Source organism: Aspergillus clavatus, genomic scaffold, assembly GCF_000002715.2.
Source record: "Aspergillus clavatus NRRL 1 1099423829806 genomic scaffold, whole genome shotgun sequence".
Classification (NCBI taxonomy): domain Eukaryota; kingdom Fungi; phylum Ascomycota; class Eurotiomycetes; order Eurotiales; family Aspergillaceae; genus Aspergillus; species Aspergillus clavatus.
The window spans coordinates 1948671-1964486 of record NW_001517093.1 but is presented as its reverse complement, the minus strand read 5'-3'; the positions used below and the strand labels follow the sequence as shown (position 1 = coordinate 1964486).

Genomic DNA, 15816 nt, shown 5'->3' with positions numbered 1-15816 from the left:
CTTCGTGAAACCGACGGTCTATTGCATTGTGTGAATAGACAAGGGTAAATATGCCCTCGACACCTTGTTGCATTAAAAGCACAAGCTCAGCTAAGCTTGCCCGAGAGACCTATAATCGCGATCCGACCCAAAACATAAAATGAACTCCCAAGCCATCAACTCCTGTCCGCTAAACCCAATGTGTCAGATACGTTAGTTTGTGCCCCCTTCAAGAGACACGAGAAGGTGCCAATGGAGAGCGAATGAGCTACTGCAATCCAGAACCAAACGTTCTTAGGCTGTAAAACAAAAGATAAGCATCGGCGTTTAGAACATCCGCCTCGGCTACTGCAGTGACCTGGTCATCGTTAAACAGCACCCACTATAGTGTTGTTAGTAAACATTGCTATGCCGTCTTCGGGATCACAAGGACCAAGAGTCAATGGGGGATCAACGAACCTGATCACCCTGCTTGCAGTAGACATAGTAATGACCTGCATCCAACTTGCCTTTGTGGACGACAGCGGACGAAAGATCATATATGTACTTGGATTTGTCAACCTTACTGTTTGGGTTGGTTGTGTAAGGAAGCATGTTGATGGACAGTGGAAAATCGACTCTGCCTTCAACCTTCTCAGACACAGCTAAGCTGTGTTCGAAGCGCTAGGAGAGTACGTTACTTGAATGGCCCATAATCGTGGAGTATAAGCAACGTACCTTCAACTGCATGCAGAGAATTGCGGGAAGCTTTTTGATTCGCAATTGTTTTGTTGCTTTCTGAGGTGTGTTACCACATCCACTGCAGTTATATACGCCTGCCATGAGCTTCTCTGGGGATGTGAAGCTCTCCAAGCAGCCGTTGAGCGTGGGTGTGGCTGAAGGACCAACACCGCCACCCATCGCTCGTTTCTTTGCCTGCACTTGGACGTCCAAACTCAAATCCACCATGGGATCTTCTGTTTTTGTCACATTGCCGCACTTATCGCAGGTTACACTGCTACGAAGCTTGCCATAGAATGTCTTGTGAAAGAAGCAGGAGCAGGCTTGATCATGATCCTCCACATGTCCTTCAGTACTTGCATGTAGCTTGTCGACAAGGAATTGGTAATATTCGTGCGCATCCTGCTGATGATATCCCGCCAAAGTCTATAGAAAGTCAGTATCTTTCCCAATGTGCAAGGGTTCAAGCCTAAGGGTCACCGACAGGACTTGCACGCCATGATGCTAGGAGAAGATTCAAGGCAGCGAATCCTTCTGCCTTATCACTGCTGTTGAAATCTGCAAAGGCCTCTGCAACTGCACAGCCTATGCAGTCAGGGGCGTTACAATCATGCGACTGGTGACCACTGCCCAGAAAATAAGTATTCAGGATTGGGTCGTGGAGCAGGGTTTGCAATATGACGTTGAGGTAGCACGTTTGTCCAAGATTATACAACCCCCTGACTCCTTGTTTGGCACAGGGGCGCTTGTTGGCGTTAATTTTGACATATTGTTCGTCAGATGAGTTTTCGCTAAACCTGCGCCTTCTGATTTCTGATGAATGTAAGTATGGCAAGAGATCTTTCACCGAAATGGATAATACAAACCTTGTACTGTGCCATTTTGAGATGACGAACGGAGGCGCTCCAGGTCATGATCATAGACAAGATCACGGCAACTCTGGCAGAACAAAGCACGACCTCTCGATTCCATATCTGTGAAGAATCAGTTATCGGACATTGTTGGGTTCGATTCAGCGACCTACAAAATTGGTGTCCCGTCTCTCCGGTATGAGTTTCACGCTTGGCAGGAACACACGCTTCAGAGCATGTCAAGCAAGTATACTTTGGTCTTAGTAGAGACGCAGGGCGCAGGCCTCCTTTCTGTTTCGCCAAATCTTCTGTGGCGATACGCTGGGGTGCCAAGGCCTTGTGAGTCTTGATGAAAGAACTTTTGAATTGGTTGGCAGTGTTGCCATCCTGCGCTAATATTGAAGCAAGGTGTTCTTATTGAATGTCAGTCTGAAGAGCAGTCTATAAGGGCAGTCGAATTCAAGCACTCTCTTACCACAACCGAACTCAGCCTCCGAAAGGAGGGACACTGAAGTGATGCTCGCCATTGCGTGAAGAGCGAAGCAGCATCGACAAACTAGATGATGAATCAAGGAATCGGAAGAAACATATAACTTGAAAGGAAGAAAAAAAGAAGAAAATGGAAAGGAAAGAAAGGAAACGGGTCACGATTAGAAGAAGTGTCTTGAAGATATCTCGATTGTAAAGCGAGGACCTCTGGATTGATTGCCTTTTGGGGTTAGTTTTACTACTTTTGGTATGGTCGTCCATTACGCCGTCATGTAAATCCGCCCTTAACATGACCTCAAGTATAGGAGTCTTCACCTTCTTTTACTAACCTCCCTCTTGTTGAGATTACAATCAATGTCTATAATAATGACGAGAACATGCCGCGTGGAAGCTGCTCTACTTGAAGCAGACATACTATAAAGGCATGATGACAGGTGTTCACCCCACCTCCCACAACCCTGCGACCACCACACCTAAACAAACAGTGAAGTTTGGGCGGCTTCAACAGATGGCACTCTGCATATTTCAAACCAAGCTCCAGACGGGGCTTCTGGATACAGTAAATCGAAAGACATGGTAATGGACTAACGACAAGAAGATAGAAGTGAACTAAACAAGGAATTTCAGAAACCCGAAACATAGGGGTGACTAGTAAGGCCTGGTGGTGAAGGACAACGTCTGATCAAATGCAGATGAATCCGAAGAAATAGGTGGTCAATGTCAGGTTAAGGACTTTCTGAGCATGCAGGGGGCCAGCCAGTTGATCATGGGAGGCACCATATTATTTTTTATCTAGGATGATAGATTATAAGAAGAATATTCCAATTTAGACGATGGAATATTGATTGGATTCACAAATGAGGTCTGCGTCATATTGTTGCCCATTTCCCTTCATTGGAATAGAAAGCAAACAACGGGGATGTACAGTCCAGATTGGAGATCAAAATAGAGACAATCACATCCTAATGAATCCAAATTCAGGGTATAGCAATGCTTTCCCTATGAGTACTTGCTCATGGGTTGTGACGAGGCGCAATGGTGGGTCCGCAGCAAGTCATTGCATTCGAACAATCAGCGTCATGGCAGATTGGACGGAGAGTCGTCGTAATATCGGACGGTTTTAGTGGCGTTGAGAATTGAGGAGTATCGCTTATCTCCCAAATATTTGGGCGCTGTAATCCTGATTCATCGAACCCCTCTACCCCTAGGTAGTGCACTGGCTCGACCACGGCTGGATCCCCTTGTTGTATAGCGACCGCCTGTTGAGCCGCGCGTTGAGGAACCTCGAGCGGCTCCCCTGGACGGGATGGATGATTTCGTTGTGGGCTTTGAGGAAACTGTGCTGGGTGGATTCTCAACGAACGAGGTGTCTGTTGTCCTGAAGCTCGGGGATCATGGTTAGAAGATATGTACTCTTACTTAGGGCTTAGCAGTGACTCACATGAACGTAGTCTCGGTTTCAGGAACTGGTCGGTTTTGTTCAGCCTCAGCCTCAGCCTCTGTATTCCTGATCAGCAAACCAGACGTGGATGAATTTCGTCAACAATCGGGGTAAGTATCTTTACCTTTCTGGGCCTCGACTTGTTTTGCCCTCCGATACGACTCAGCTATGGGTGCCTTGGTATTGATGAGTACATGGTCTATTGCCATGGAAAACCGAATTCAGCAGGACACACCTCCGGGAAATCCACACAAAACGCATTCATGTTTAACCCATAGAGAAAACTCGCGAAGCTCTCGCTGAAACGCGTCAAACTCTCGTGCATGAGCTGGAGGTGCATGAAATTCGCCTCGAGGTCCGCCATCGAATCTGCTAGCTCCGCGAATTGAGGTTCCAAGGCGTTGATCGCAGGTTGGTTGTAGCCAGCATTGCCGATGCTGGTCCCGTAACCATGGGCTTCACGAATGGACGATCGAGAACTGGGTCTTAGGGGAGTTGTAGGCCGGGATGAGGGTCGTGGCCGCGACGACGACCGAGGAACTATAGTATCCATTTTTGAAATGGTGATTTTCCAGCGATTTTGAAGCAGTTCACCATCCGGCGGAACTGGCAATAAACAATAGAGACGCGTAGCGAGTCGAAGGGGATCGAGAGGGTTGATCTCAAATGAGATGACAGGCAAATTCGCTGTGTTGGCTAGACCAAAGCTAAAGATAAGGAAAATTATGTGTCTGTTTGCTGTTTATCAATTAATCAATTAGACACTCCGTAGTCGACGCCGCATCGTTGACCCCCCGCTTTAGAGGTTGAGAATGCTAAAGTAGAGTCGGTCGGCGGGCGGAAGTGAGACACCTCCGAGGCTCCGTCACTATCCACAATCACACTCATGATGCAGTGAAGTGACATTCTTTCAGGCTGCCAAGGTAAACGCCTACTCTTAGTCCTGTTGGTACCTGACTGAGTCTTTCATCGCGTGCGCTTGACTTGTCCTGGCTTTTCTGTTTCCCCCGCAATCTCCGGTGTATTTTTCCACCTCAGGGGCCATTAGGTCATCTATCAGTTTTCATCTCACCGTCCCTTCTCTCTATATAGTACCTGTGACCTTCATCTATACGACTATCTGAGAAAAGTAAAGACGAAGGATTATTAGTGCTTATTTGAAGTGCTTTCTCATCATCAACTATTCAGCACATGCAAGCTTGCTCGCTTGGACCTCGCCGTCTTCTATTCTCCTCGGCCAGGTCCATTCATTTCCGCTCGCACTCTCTGGTACCATATCGAGGTACATCCCAACCGTGGTTATCCCTAGGCTCATCGGCCTCGTTTTCTCCATCCAGAAGATCGCTCTCTACTGCTTATTCCTTCCGAAACAGAGCCCTGAAGAAGGCTTCGACTGGTTGGGTCATAACGTTCACCCTAGCTCTTATTTGCGGAGGAGTCTGGTTACAGGATAGACATTCCACGAACGGCACGCCTTCCACGCCGATCCCTCAAGAACATCTGCCGCAACAAGATCCATTCCTCGGAGTAATCGATACACTCAAGATCATGCCTACCGAACTAGCTCCTGGAACCGTGGGAAACCTCACTGCAGAGCAGGAAGTGAAGCTGCAGGAATTCTGGGTGCTGCTCTTGAAGATATTCGGAATCAAGTTGGATGGGGTTGAATCGACAACAAAGGAAGCTCCGCCGAGCACGCCCCAGGAGAAGAAGAAACAGCCCAAGCGCATGTTCGGACTCTTCGGAAGAGGGAACGAAGTTGAGAATGACGCGGCTAGCGAGAAATCCACGGCGGGACTCTCGCACAATCTTGCGTCAATCCAGATCTCTGATGCCGACGACAAGTATGGACAGTCGAAGGAATTCCAGCAGGCACTGGTGGACATGTCACCAGAAGAGATCCGGGAAACATTCTGGAGTATGGTGAAACAAGATAACCCGGATACCCTGGTGCTGCGCTTTCTGCGAGCACGCAAGTGGGACATCCAGAAGGCTCTCGTGATGTTCATCTCCACAATCCGCTGGAGATTAGCAGACGTGCAAGTGGACAATGATATCATGAAGAATGGTGAGCAGCATGCTCTAAAACAGTCGCAGAGTTCCGACTCCGCCGAGAAGAAGGTTGGTGAGGATTTCTTGAGCCAGATGCGCATGGGCAAGAGCTTTCTCCATGGTGTGGACAAACTCGGTCGGCCAATCTGCGTTGTTAGGGTTCGTCTGCACAAAGCCGGTGATCAGAGCCAGGAAGCCTTGGATCGCTTCACTGTATATACAATTGAATCGGCGCGCATGATGCTTGTGCCCCCTGTGGAAACAGCAGTATGTCTCGTATACTGACTCGTTGTAACAAAGTTGCTAACACATTCCAGTGTATCGTCTTCGATATGACGGACTTTTCGATGGCCAACATGGTATGTTTACTTCTTTATGAATCCGGTGCGCCTCGACTAATCTTCGCAGGACTATTCGCCCGTCAAGTTCATGATCAAGTGCTTTGAAGCCAATTATCCCGAGTCTCTTGGAGTGGTTCTTATCCACAAGGCACCTTGGATCTTCTCAGGTGAGTTTGCTCCATCTTCCATAGAGTGTTGCTAGCTAACATCATACTATATAGGTATCTGGAACATTATCAAAGGGTGGCTTGATCCTGTCGTTGCCGCCAAGATTCAATTCACCAAGAACGTCAAAGATCTGGAAGAGTTCATTCCCCGGGATCGCATCATGAAAGAGCTCGACGGTGATGAACAATGGGAGTATAAGTATGTGGAATGCGACCCAGAGGAAAATAAAACAATGGAGGATTCGGCAAAGCGAGACGAGCTGGTTGCCCAGCGACATGAACTTGCGAAGGAGATCCAAGATGCGACTATCGCATGGATTTCTGCCAGCTCCAAGAACGACAAGGAAGCAGCGGCCGCGGCCAAGGATAAGAGAAAGGATCTCATTGAGCGCTTAAGGGTGCAATACTGGCAGCTTGACCCTTATCTCCGCGCCAGATCCTTGTATGATCGCTTGAATGTGATCCAAGGTGATGGGAAGATCAATTTCTATTCGGCCGAGAGCAAGTCGAAGGGCAATGCGGCCAGCAGCAAATGATACAGAGCTGCTGACATCAATGGCATTGAGTAGTATATAGACCGGTTTGGTCCCCGATATCTAGGTATCGGCGAGCTCAGAACAACGTCCTCGCTTGCCCTGAGCTTGCTAGGCAGTGTATAGTTATAAATTGTACGTTCTCGTCATGACATATAGACAACCACAGCTATACTGCGTTGATTGTTGATACACTCATCATAATCTCATACTACTAGATAGCCAGGATGCTGAAGCTTTTCGACTTTGCTATGGAATGGCATAGTCGGCACCAGAGTCACGCAACGAGAATATACGATCCGAAGCCTGATTTACATCTTAGATTTGATTTCCTCGTGAAGAGCCTTGAGTTTATCCATGTCCGTAGGCTGGGTAGGCCATCCGATACCAAGGCCCTCCTTCTCGTTGGGCTTGGGGATCTGAAGGTATATTGGTTAGTAAGGCCACTCGAGACTGACCCAGTGGACTGATGCATCGAAGTACATACCATGTGGAAATGGACCTGGTTTGGTTAAGAAGCGAAATGTTAGCAAATGTCATGCCAGAAACTGGGAACGGCGGTTCTTACATGGTCAACAACCTGATGAGCAATGCGGCCGTTGTTCTGCAGGATGTTGAAATCTTCCGCACCACTTGCTTTGGCAATCTGCTTGGCCACGGGCTGTAGAAGATGATGTCCGTTAGCTCTGTTTTCGCTGAGTGGTGAAGCTTGAGAGCCTAGGACCTCCGGGGGCCAAGGTCTGGGGAACCTCTCCCCCAAGGTCCTCGAGAGCTGACCGAATGGCATGGGGTTGAAGGACGTATAAAATCATGTTGCATGCATCTTCTCATCCAATCCCACATACCAGAAGATCCTTGAGGTGCTCATCGGGGATATCGGTCAGCTTCGCGCCGTGGAACTTCGGGATCACAAGCTATTTCGGATAAATCATCATTCGTATTAGCACTCACGGTTTTCATAGATGCTACAATGATTTCAGAATATGCTGCAACAGCCGGATATCCACCAATGGATCGGTGCCCATGTTAACAGGGCCGATTTCTAAGGAGGCACTGCCGAGTTGCAGCAAATAACAAGCAGGGAATAATACTTACCGCATGGCCACGGCTCAGAGGCTGGATGTCAAGGAAAGCAAAGACAGTTTCGCTTTCGAAGAGCTTGAACGAGGGGATTTCACCTAATACCCATATTAATGCCTAGCGCGGACACGAACAGCCGAAGAAGCTGTTGATGGAAGCTGTCCCAGCAAAAGTTGGAGAAACAGCAGCTCATTCCAAGCTTCCAGCGAAGGACGGGACTCACCCTTGATGATTTTGCAGAAGATACACGCAGCGGCCGACATCTTGTATCGATGATTTAAGTATACTCGATGAGAGGATTATAAGGAATATTAAAAACTTCAATTGATTGAAGACAGTATTACTCGAAGACGACCTTGGTCTCTACAGGATGACAACAGGTGGGCTGGATGCGGGGTATGGCGGCATTGGACAGATAAAACGAAAAGAACCAGGCGGAATTTGGAGACGGCGGGATTCGAACACTTGGCCCCCCGGTCAAAACTACGTCGGTTATATATCAATTAAGGACTGTATCTGCGAGGAGTGGGACAAGCTAGCTCAGAACCCATTTCTTGCCTTTTACCAGAGATGGCCGTGGCTTGCCCAAAATACTCCTCTTCTCAATCTTTGGACTTATCCATCGACACAGCTGTCGATTTTGCTATTTTTATTTTTGCTGGATATGATAATGAATGTCTGAATTAATGTTTCCCTTTTCTTTTTGCACCTCCATAGCCCAGAGGAAGCATGAAATAGCCAGGCAACTAAATTCAAGTGCGTGTGCCTTAGCGGGATGGGCTTGTGTCCATAGCATCACTTCCAACTGCTTCCTCGCCCCCGCCAGCAACCGCAACTACTCCTATACGAACTGCTATTCGGCTACACAGTATATCAAAACTCAACCTTTACCCGCAGGAATTGTAGGATGCAGTTGACTAGTATCGACATTTGGCACATCTCTGGAAGCAACACGACCACTTCGAGTCTCCATCAAATCCAAGGCGACTCCGAGTTGGAGAAGCAACCAACGATGACCAACGGACAAAAGTCCGCTCTCAAGTTCCTCAAATGAACCAATCGCGAGTCTACGAGATCCATACTCAGATGGAGTCTTGATACAAGCAATCTTAGCTGTGACCCCGCCTGAGCAGTTATCTTATCATTGTTTGTCTCCGCAGCGGTTTCTTGTCCGATAAGTGGTGTTCTCCGACGCTCAGGGCTGGTAGATAAATTGACGATGTTCCTTTCACTGGATTTCATAATGGATTCTGCTCTTAGTCCGAGAAGGAGAGTGGTATTGGTATTTGAACTAGCTACCGAGTGAAAAATATCGCCTCGACACCACCAGCTTCTATACAATTTTGACGTTTGCTCGCTCCAGGACCGAAACAATGCTCTCGACAGACTTGACCGAAGCGCAAGTCTCGGCTTTGCGAGCCAACAAGGACCGCCTTGCAAAAGATCTTCACGAGAGCTGTCAGTGGGGTTCTGGAATCCGCTGGGGAGAGTAAGTCTAGCAACCCAGCCTATCTCTAAATCCAAGTTGATACGGTTGCCTTCCATGTTCGGATCATTGTTTCATTGAGTGTTCATACAAGACGGTGTTGGCTAACAAATGGAACAGTGACCAGACAGCTACAGGCATGCAGCGTCTTGCACTGTCTGAGGACGATAAGAAGGTCCGAGATTGGTTCATCGAGACGACAAAAGCCTTGAAGTGCAACATCACCATTGACGAGATGGGTAATATCTTTGCCGTTCGTCCAGGGAGGAGAAAGGATGTACCAGCAACGTTTATGGGCAGCCATCTCGACACCCAGCCGACGGGTGGCCGGTATGATGGTATCCTCGGGGTCCTAGCAGGTATCGAAACATTGAAGGTCATTGACGAGATGGGAATTGAAACAGAGGGTGGTGTAGGAGTTGTGAACTGGACAAAGTAAGAATACTCCCAGGCATATCTGCCCCGAGCTTCTCAAAGAAATCAATGACTCTAACAGGCCCAAAGTGAAGAGGGCGCACGGTTTCCCGTGAGCATGATATCCTCGGGCGTATGGGCCGAATGCATCCCCCTTTCACGGGCCCATGAGCTCAAGGAAGTCCCTACAGTTGCCTCTCTTCCCACCGCAGCTTCCGCGCCAGAGACAATGAAGTCGGCCCTGGAAAAGATCAACTGCCTCGGAAGCGTTCCGTGTTCATATAAAGAGACACCGATGGCCGCACACTTTGAGCTACACATTGAGCAGGGACCTCATCTCGAGACTGCCAACCAGCGTGTCGGTGTAGTAACTGCTGTGCAGGCCTATCGGTGGTATCGTCTGAATATCATCGGTAGAGATACCCACACGGGCACCACAGCATTTGAACACCGCGCAGACGCTCTGTACGCCTTTGCCCGCATGATGGTCCGCGCTAGAGAGGTTGCGGCATCCCGTGGGTGTCTGGCCAGTGTTGGTATTATTGAAGCGAACCCGGGTAGTGTCAACACCGTGCCAGGCCACGTCAGCTTCTCCCTCGACATTCGCGGTCCGGAGACCGAATTAGTTGCAGAAGTGGAAGCGGAGCTCCGAAAAGACTTTGACGCGATTGCCGCCGAAGAGGGCAAAGGAATCGGCAAGCCCTGCCGAGTGGAGTGGACTGTTGACTTCGACTCTCCGGCGGTGAAATTCCACCCCGACTGCATCGAATGCGTGCAGCAATCGGCTGAAGCCGTGGTTGCTGATGTTGGTGTGTCCGAGCCTAAAGCGCTTATGCGGACGATGATGAGTGGTGCAGGACACGACAGTGTCTTCACTTCCAAGCGAGTCCCGACAAGTATGATATTTGTGCCATGTAAGGATGGACTGAGCCATCATCCTGAGGAATTCTGCTCTGCGAATGACTGTGCAACAGGAGCGTCTGTCATCCTGCAGGCAGTCATTCGTTATGATCGTAAGCGATTCTCTGCATAGTTAATTCACAATTAATCAAACGAACCTGTCACAACTGAGCCCAGTTTTGCGTAGTTGACTAGCTTCAATGTACATAAAGTTGTTCATCAAACTAAAGAGAAATATGCCATCAAGGCCGATGGATGAAGTTGAAAACCTACGGGAGTTTCAAAAAAAAAAAAAAATACTGAGTCATGATGATTTCACCATTGATCCTAGCTATTTAAAACAAAGACACAATGGCAATACATAATCCTCATTTCCCAGCATGAGATGTTCATTTTTTTTTTCAGGATGAGCAGCGGTACAGCTTTTTCTGGCATCAAAGCCTACTCAAGCCATACGTGCAACATCCATACCCTTGGAGGACCGAGAGACGAACAACCTTCCCTTACGAGGGAGGAGCACCACGGCCACGGCCGAAGCCACCGCGGAAGCTAGGAGCGAACTCGCCGGGGGCACCACCCTCCTTGGGCTCCTGCTCGCGGCGGCGGTAGCCACCCTCACGGGGAGCGCGGGGACGGCGCTCACGGTCCTCACCGCCGAGCATGCCGCGGGGAGGAGCGTGGGAGCGCTGCTGCTTGATGTGGGTAGCAGGGACAACCTCAGCGGGGAGGTGGAGCCACTCGCGGAGGTAGTCAAGACCCTGGAGGAGGAAGAGTCAGATATAAGTCATTTTGAATGGAGCGGATGGATTGTCCGGACATACCTCAGGGGTGAGGGTGTAGTAGTAGTACTGCCACGAGAACTGGGTCTTGACGTAGCCGCGGGAGTTCAGGGACTGCAGGGCCTTGATCACCTATAATAGCCGAAATAGATCTCGTCAGTTTTTTGTTCTCGTTTGTTCTCCATAAAACTCGATTTTTGTGTAGACTCACGTAGAGGTTCTTGGTGTCAATGTCGCCATGCTTGGGAAGGTTGAAGTCCTTCTTGGCCACGAGCACACCCTCTATTCGATTAAATCAGCCATCAATTCATTCGTCCAAGTTCGACCAAGTATAGGCGCTGCAGAAGCGACATGGCCGGGGGTCGTCGGTGACATACCGCGGAAGAGGTACTCGTGGATCTTCTTGCGGTCTTCCTTGGGGATAAGCCTGCAGCGACATTAGTATAAGAAGCAAAACGATTAGTGCAAGGCATGAGGCTGAAGGTAGCACCTACATTGTTGCGAGTTCCTGGCGCTATTCGGGGAATCGCTCTACAACGCGATCAGAATGGTTTATATGATCGAAGTAACAGTGGAGCGGCGGCTCGAGTTAAAAGTGCGACGCTTCCTGTTTGGGAACGCATACTAGGGTTGAGGCCCTAATCAGCCCGCTAGTCCTGATATCTGTATGGTCACGTGCTGTAGCCACCTCCACTGCAGTCATGCCTCAGGCATCAGGGAACTGTCTTATGATCTTATCTTCATCTCCGCCTTTGGCAAACACCAAGACACCTCTACGTCAAGTGAAGATATCACTCCATTTTCTCACTTACTTTGCGCCGCGATCGCGTCTCTCTAATTACTCATCTTAAGCTTATCTTTGAAGTAAAGAGTCAAGTGTGCTTGTATCGCTTTCATCAAAATGGCTCCACAAATAGTCAACGTTCTCCTTTCGTCTTTCCCAGGTCTTTCTCTACCCTCGACCGTGTCATTCTCACTTCCATCCTCTTCGACGATCACGGATCTTACAGATAGGGTCTCCACCTACCTGCCGTCGTCGATACCACTACAGTCCCTAGTGTTAACTACAACCAACAACAAGCAGCTCGTTCCGTCATCTGAAAGCCTGCTTTCTCTCCTCGTTGCCCCAAATGGCGAAATCACAACCGCATCCACTCTCCTCCCGCTCCGCCTTGCCGTACCCGTATGCGGAGGAAAGGGAGGTTTCGGCTCCCAGCTTCGTGCAGCTGGTGGGCGCATGTCGAGCAAGCGGAAGCGCAACCAGGGCGATGACAATGGCTCGAGTCGCAATCTCGACGGTCGCCGTATTCGCACAGTGAACGAAGCCAAAGCCCTGGCCGAGTATCTCGCAGTCAAACCAGAAATGGACCGAAAGGAGAAAGAAGAGCGTCGGCGCAGATGGCAGGCTGTCGTGGAAGCAGCGGAGAAGCGTCAGGAGGAACTGAAGAATGGTGGCGGAAAGCAGAAAGTCGATGGCCAGTGGATGGAAGACAAGGAAGAAATGAATGAAAAGGCTAGAGAAGCTGTGTTGGCAGCGTTGAAGGATGGTGGTTGGACAGATAATCTACGCGAGGCGGTCTTGGGAGGGTCCAGCACAAGTGCTAGCGCCAGCGAAGGCAGCGGACAAGATACATTGAACAGTTCCGAGGAAGAAAGCGATCTGGAGCAGGACATGGAAGATGCGCCCACGCCATCTGAACCGGCTCGCAAGCCGGTAGCACCCAGAAAATTCATTGGGTTCGATGACGACGATGAGTTCATGAGTGATTCCGAAGCGGACGAGTCCGATCAGGATGATGATCCAAAAGGCAAAGGCAAAGCTAAGGCTTAGGTATGAGGAGAAAAAAGTTACTAGTCCGACTATGAGTTTTTTTACAAGGGCATGGAGTTGCGTTTTATGATATTGGGTTTGCAAGCGTGTTTGTCTTCGCCATGTCTATAATACTCTCACATTCAATCTCAAAAAAGAACGATTATTCTATGAACCATTTCTGGTATGTAAAAGCAGATTAACCTACTCTCGTTTGCGATTAGGTTGCAGTGTTTATAAAAGTAGCGATTAATTGTCTCTGTTGTCAATCGCCACAATAAATCTTTTGGAGGTTGGGGCGGCCCACCGGCGAGTCTAAGATAAGATATCTTTTTTATTCTAATCAAACTCCTTTGTAGATTTCCAGCACTCGGGAAAGAAAACTTTACAGGATGTCGCACTGTTGGAAGTGCACAAACTTCAGACTTTTTGGGTTCCAGCGCATTGCTTTACGGCGCTCACTTCATACGCAAAGTCTTGTCCCACGAGCACCAGCACGAAGTCGATTCGCGCGCGCGGTGATATCATACAGCCGGAATCCAAGCCTCCTCATCAACCAAAGCCAGATACGCAATTCGTCGTCTACGCCTCAACCATGTGCAGGCTCGGCTAAGCTGGTTGAAAATATCTTGCCCGTCTGTTGTCCGGGATGCGGTGCCTATGCGCAGACCGTCGAGCCGAACGAACCGGGGTATTATGGCAAGTCACGGAAACAGACTCGGAAGCTCCTATCTGAGCTCCAGCAAGCGCCTCAAGAAGAGCATAAGGATGTGGAGGAAGGACTTGATTTAAGATCCGAAGCGGAGAAAGCAGCGAGCACGATACAGAAGCTGGCCATCGACTCCGAGCTGACGATTCCTAAAGCGAAGCGTATGTTGGGGTTTGATATCATGTCGGAAGAGTGCTAACTTTTCTATCCTCTTACAGATGGAGCGATGCTGGAAGATGCGGCGGTGACTGCCAGTCAGTACCTCGAAAAATCGAAAGCGCCTGTACAGATTTGCGACAGGTGTCATGATCTTGTCCACCATAATAAAGCTGTCTCCGCTATCTCGCCTTCGATCTACTCAATTGGCGAACTCCTTAAAGAGTCGCCGCACAGAGATAATCGCATCTACCACGTTGTTGATGCAGCTGATTTCCCGATGTCCTTAGTTGACAATATCTACGAAGCTCTCTCGATTCAAGAGCCACGCTCGCGGAATCGAAGGGCATCGATCGAGAAATACCGAGGGGGCAAGAAACTGCCAACGATCTCGCTCATTATAACGCGCTCCGATCTTCTAGCTGCTACCAAGGAACAGGTCGACTCGAGGATGGAATACATCCGTACGCTTCTGCGAGATACTCTGAACTTGTCGACCGAGCAGGCCCGCTTGGGCAATGTTCATATGATCAGTGCTCATCGAGGCTGGTGGACCAAACAGGTGAAGGAAGAAATCAGAAAACATGGAGGAGGCATATGGGTAGTCGGCAAGGCCAATGTCGGAAAAAGCAGCTTTATCGAGGCCTGCTTTCCCAAAGATTCTAGGAACCTTGAGAAGATTGCAGAATTGGTCGAACGGCGCAAGGAGGAGTCGAATGTCCCCACCTTCAAGAATATTGCTTTGGGCTTTAATAGCCTCCTGCCACCTGCTCCTCGGGAAGATTTATATCCCGTCCTCCCCGTTGTCTCTTCAGTACCAGGCACGACTGTCTCCCCCATCCGTATTCCCTTCGGGCATGGCAAGGGTGAGATGATTGACTTGCCGGGCCTTGACCGCGGCCAATTGGAGAACTACGTTCGCGACGAGCACAAACGGGACTTGACTATGACCAAGCGGAAGAAGCCTGAACGCTACACGATCAAGCCAGGACAATCCTTGCTCCTCGGAGGCGGCCTCATCAGGATCACTGCGGAGAACCCAGACCATCTGATCATGGCTGCTTGCTTTATCCCAATCGAAGCCCACGTCACTAACACAGAAAAGGCTATTGAAATGCAAGCCCTCCAGCGCCCCTACCCCGGCGAAAAGATCATGAAAGATGACGCTGCTGCGACGATATCTTCTGCTGGATCTTTCGAGCTAAAATGGGATGTCACCCGCTCGCACCTCCCAATAAGCATCGCGAAAGCAGTCGAGGATCTGGGCAAACCGATTCCCCGGCTACCATACAAAGTAATGTCGACAGACATCCTTATCGAGGGATGCGGATGGGTCGAACTCACCGTGCAAGTTCGATCCGGCTCTGTCTCGGATGAATCTGAGTCATCGACGTCCTTTCCCCGAGTCGAGGTCTTCAGCCCCAACGGGCAGCACGTCAGCTCGCGGCCCCCGATTGAATGTTGGAATTTCATTGCGGATAAGAAGGCTGCGGATAAGCGCAAGAATCCTTCTCGTGGACGACAGAACATCGGTCTGGCGAGACGGGTGCGGTCAACTTGAGAAGAAGAGGTGCATGTCTCTAAATCGGTAAAGCTGTTTGGTGAATATGGGTACTGCATGCATAGCGATTGGTGTTTTTGTACAGGCATTTGATATATCGATCTCCATTCTGTACAGTAGGTGTGTTGTAAGATATTTACATATATACGGAGTATATCAGAGAAGAATTTGAGTCTGTGCCGTACTTTCAACGCGTTGATGACTGGGCCCTCCAGGTACCTGTCATGCTGAGTGACTCAAGAAACTCGATATAGCGAAATTGGATCTGCACTCTCATTTCTATTTCTTCATAAACAGCCCTTTCTCTACGAAGATACAGCTAGTAGCCCTTCTATCAGAACTCAAGGT

General features: G+C 49.2%; 8 protein-coding genes across 8 annotated transcripts; 4 read left to right on the top strand and 4 right to left on the bottom strand.

The window, feature by feature from the left end:
* Window positions 1–247: 247 nt before the first annotated feature.
* On the bottom strand, window positions 248–2077 carry ACLA_085960 (putative ubiquitin C-terminal hydrolase Ubp8; the record flags this gene model as incomplete). Its single annotated transcript, XM_001268324.1, has 7 exons — window positions 248–361; window positions 439–642; window positions 697–1125; window positions 1184–1512; window positions 1566–1673; window positions 1724–1963; window positions 2026–2077. The coding sequence occupies 7 exons, from the start codon at window positions 2075–2077 to the stop codon at window positions 248–250; spliced, it is 1476 nt and encodes a 491-aa protein (XP_001268325.1).
* Window positions 2078–3224: 1147 nt separating this feature from the next.
* ACLA_085950 (DASH complex subunit DAM1) lies at window positions 3225–4033 on the bottom strand (the record flags this gene model as incomplete). Its single annotated transcript, XM_001268323.1, has 4 exons — window positions 3225–3417; window positions 3481–3538; window positions 3605–3656; window positions 3716–4033. The coding sequence occupies 4 exons, from the start codon at window positions 4031–4033 to the stop codon at window positions 3225–3227; spliced, it is 621 nt and encodes a 206-aa protein (XP_001268324.1).
* A 995-nt stretch (window positions 4034–5028) lies between these two features.
* On the top strand, window positions 5029–6576 carry ACLA_085940 (CRAL-TRIO domain-containing protein; the record flags this gene model as incomplete). The annotated part of the gene is made up of 4 exons (XM_001268322.1): window positions 5029–5799; window positions 5850–5891; window positions 5941–6040; window positions 6095–6576. The coding sequence occupies 4 exons, from the start codon at window positions 5029–5031 to the stop codon at window positions 6574–6576; spliced, it is 1395 nt and encodes a 464-aa protein (XP_001268323.1).
* A 308-nt stretch (window positions 6577–6884) lies between these two features.
* ACLA_085930 (HIT family protein) lies at window positions 6885–7916 on the bottom strand (the record flags this gene model as incomplete). The annotated part of the gene is made up of 5 exons (XM_001268321.1): window positions 6885–6992; window positions 7142–7234; window positions 7419–7487; window positions 7669–7751; window positions 7877–7916. The coding sequence occupies 5 exons, from the start codon at window positions 7914–7916 to the stop codon at window positions 6885–6887; spliced, it is 393 nt and encodes a 130-aa protein (XP_001268322.1).
* Window positions 7917–9026: 1110 nt separating this feature from the next.
* Window positions 9027–10586, top strand: ACLA_085920 (M20 family metallo-hydrolase; the record flags this gene model as incomplete). Its single annotated transcript, XM_001268320.1, has 3 exons — window positions 9027–9142; window positions 9260–9574; window positions 9644–10586. The coding sequence occupies 3 exons, from the start codon at window positions 9027–9029 to the stop codon at window positions 10584–10586; spliced, it is 1374 nt and encodes a 457-aa protein (XP_001268321.1).
* Window positions 10587–10956: 370 nt separating this feature from the next.
* ACLA_085910 (40S ribosomal protein eS10) lies at window positions 10957–11935 on the bottom strand (the record flags this gene model as incomplete). Its single annotated transcript, XM_001268319.1, has 6 exons — window positions 10957–11211; window positions 11275–11364; window positions 11444–11514; window positions 11610–11659; window positions 11727–11746; window positions 11858–11935. 6 exons carry the CDS (start codon window positions 11933–11935, stop codon window positions 10957–10959), a joined length of 564 nt encoding a protein of 187 aa, XP_001268320.1.
* Window positions 11936–12133: 198 nt separating this feature from the next.
* Window positions 12134–13063, top strand: ACLA_085900 (telomere maintenance SDE2 family protein; the record flags this gene model as incomplete). The annotated part of the gene is made up of 1 exon (XM_001268318.1): window positions 12134–13063. One exon carries the CDS (start codon window positions 12134–12136, stop codon window positions 13061–13063), a length of 930 nt encoding a protein of 309 aa, XP_001268319.1.
* Window positions 13064–13434: 371 nt separating this feature from the next.
* On the top strand, window positions 13435–15468 carry ACLA_085890 (uncharacterized protein; the record flags this gene model as incomplete). The annotated part of the gene is made up of 2 exons (XM_001268317.1): window positions 13435–13912; window positions 13970–15468. 2 exons carry the CDS (start codon window positions 13435–13437, stop codon window positions 15466–15468), a joined length of 1977 nt encoding a protein of 658 aa, XP_001268318.1.
* Window positions 15469–15816: the final 348 nt, after the last annotated feature.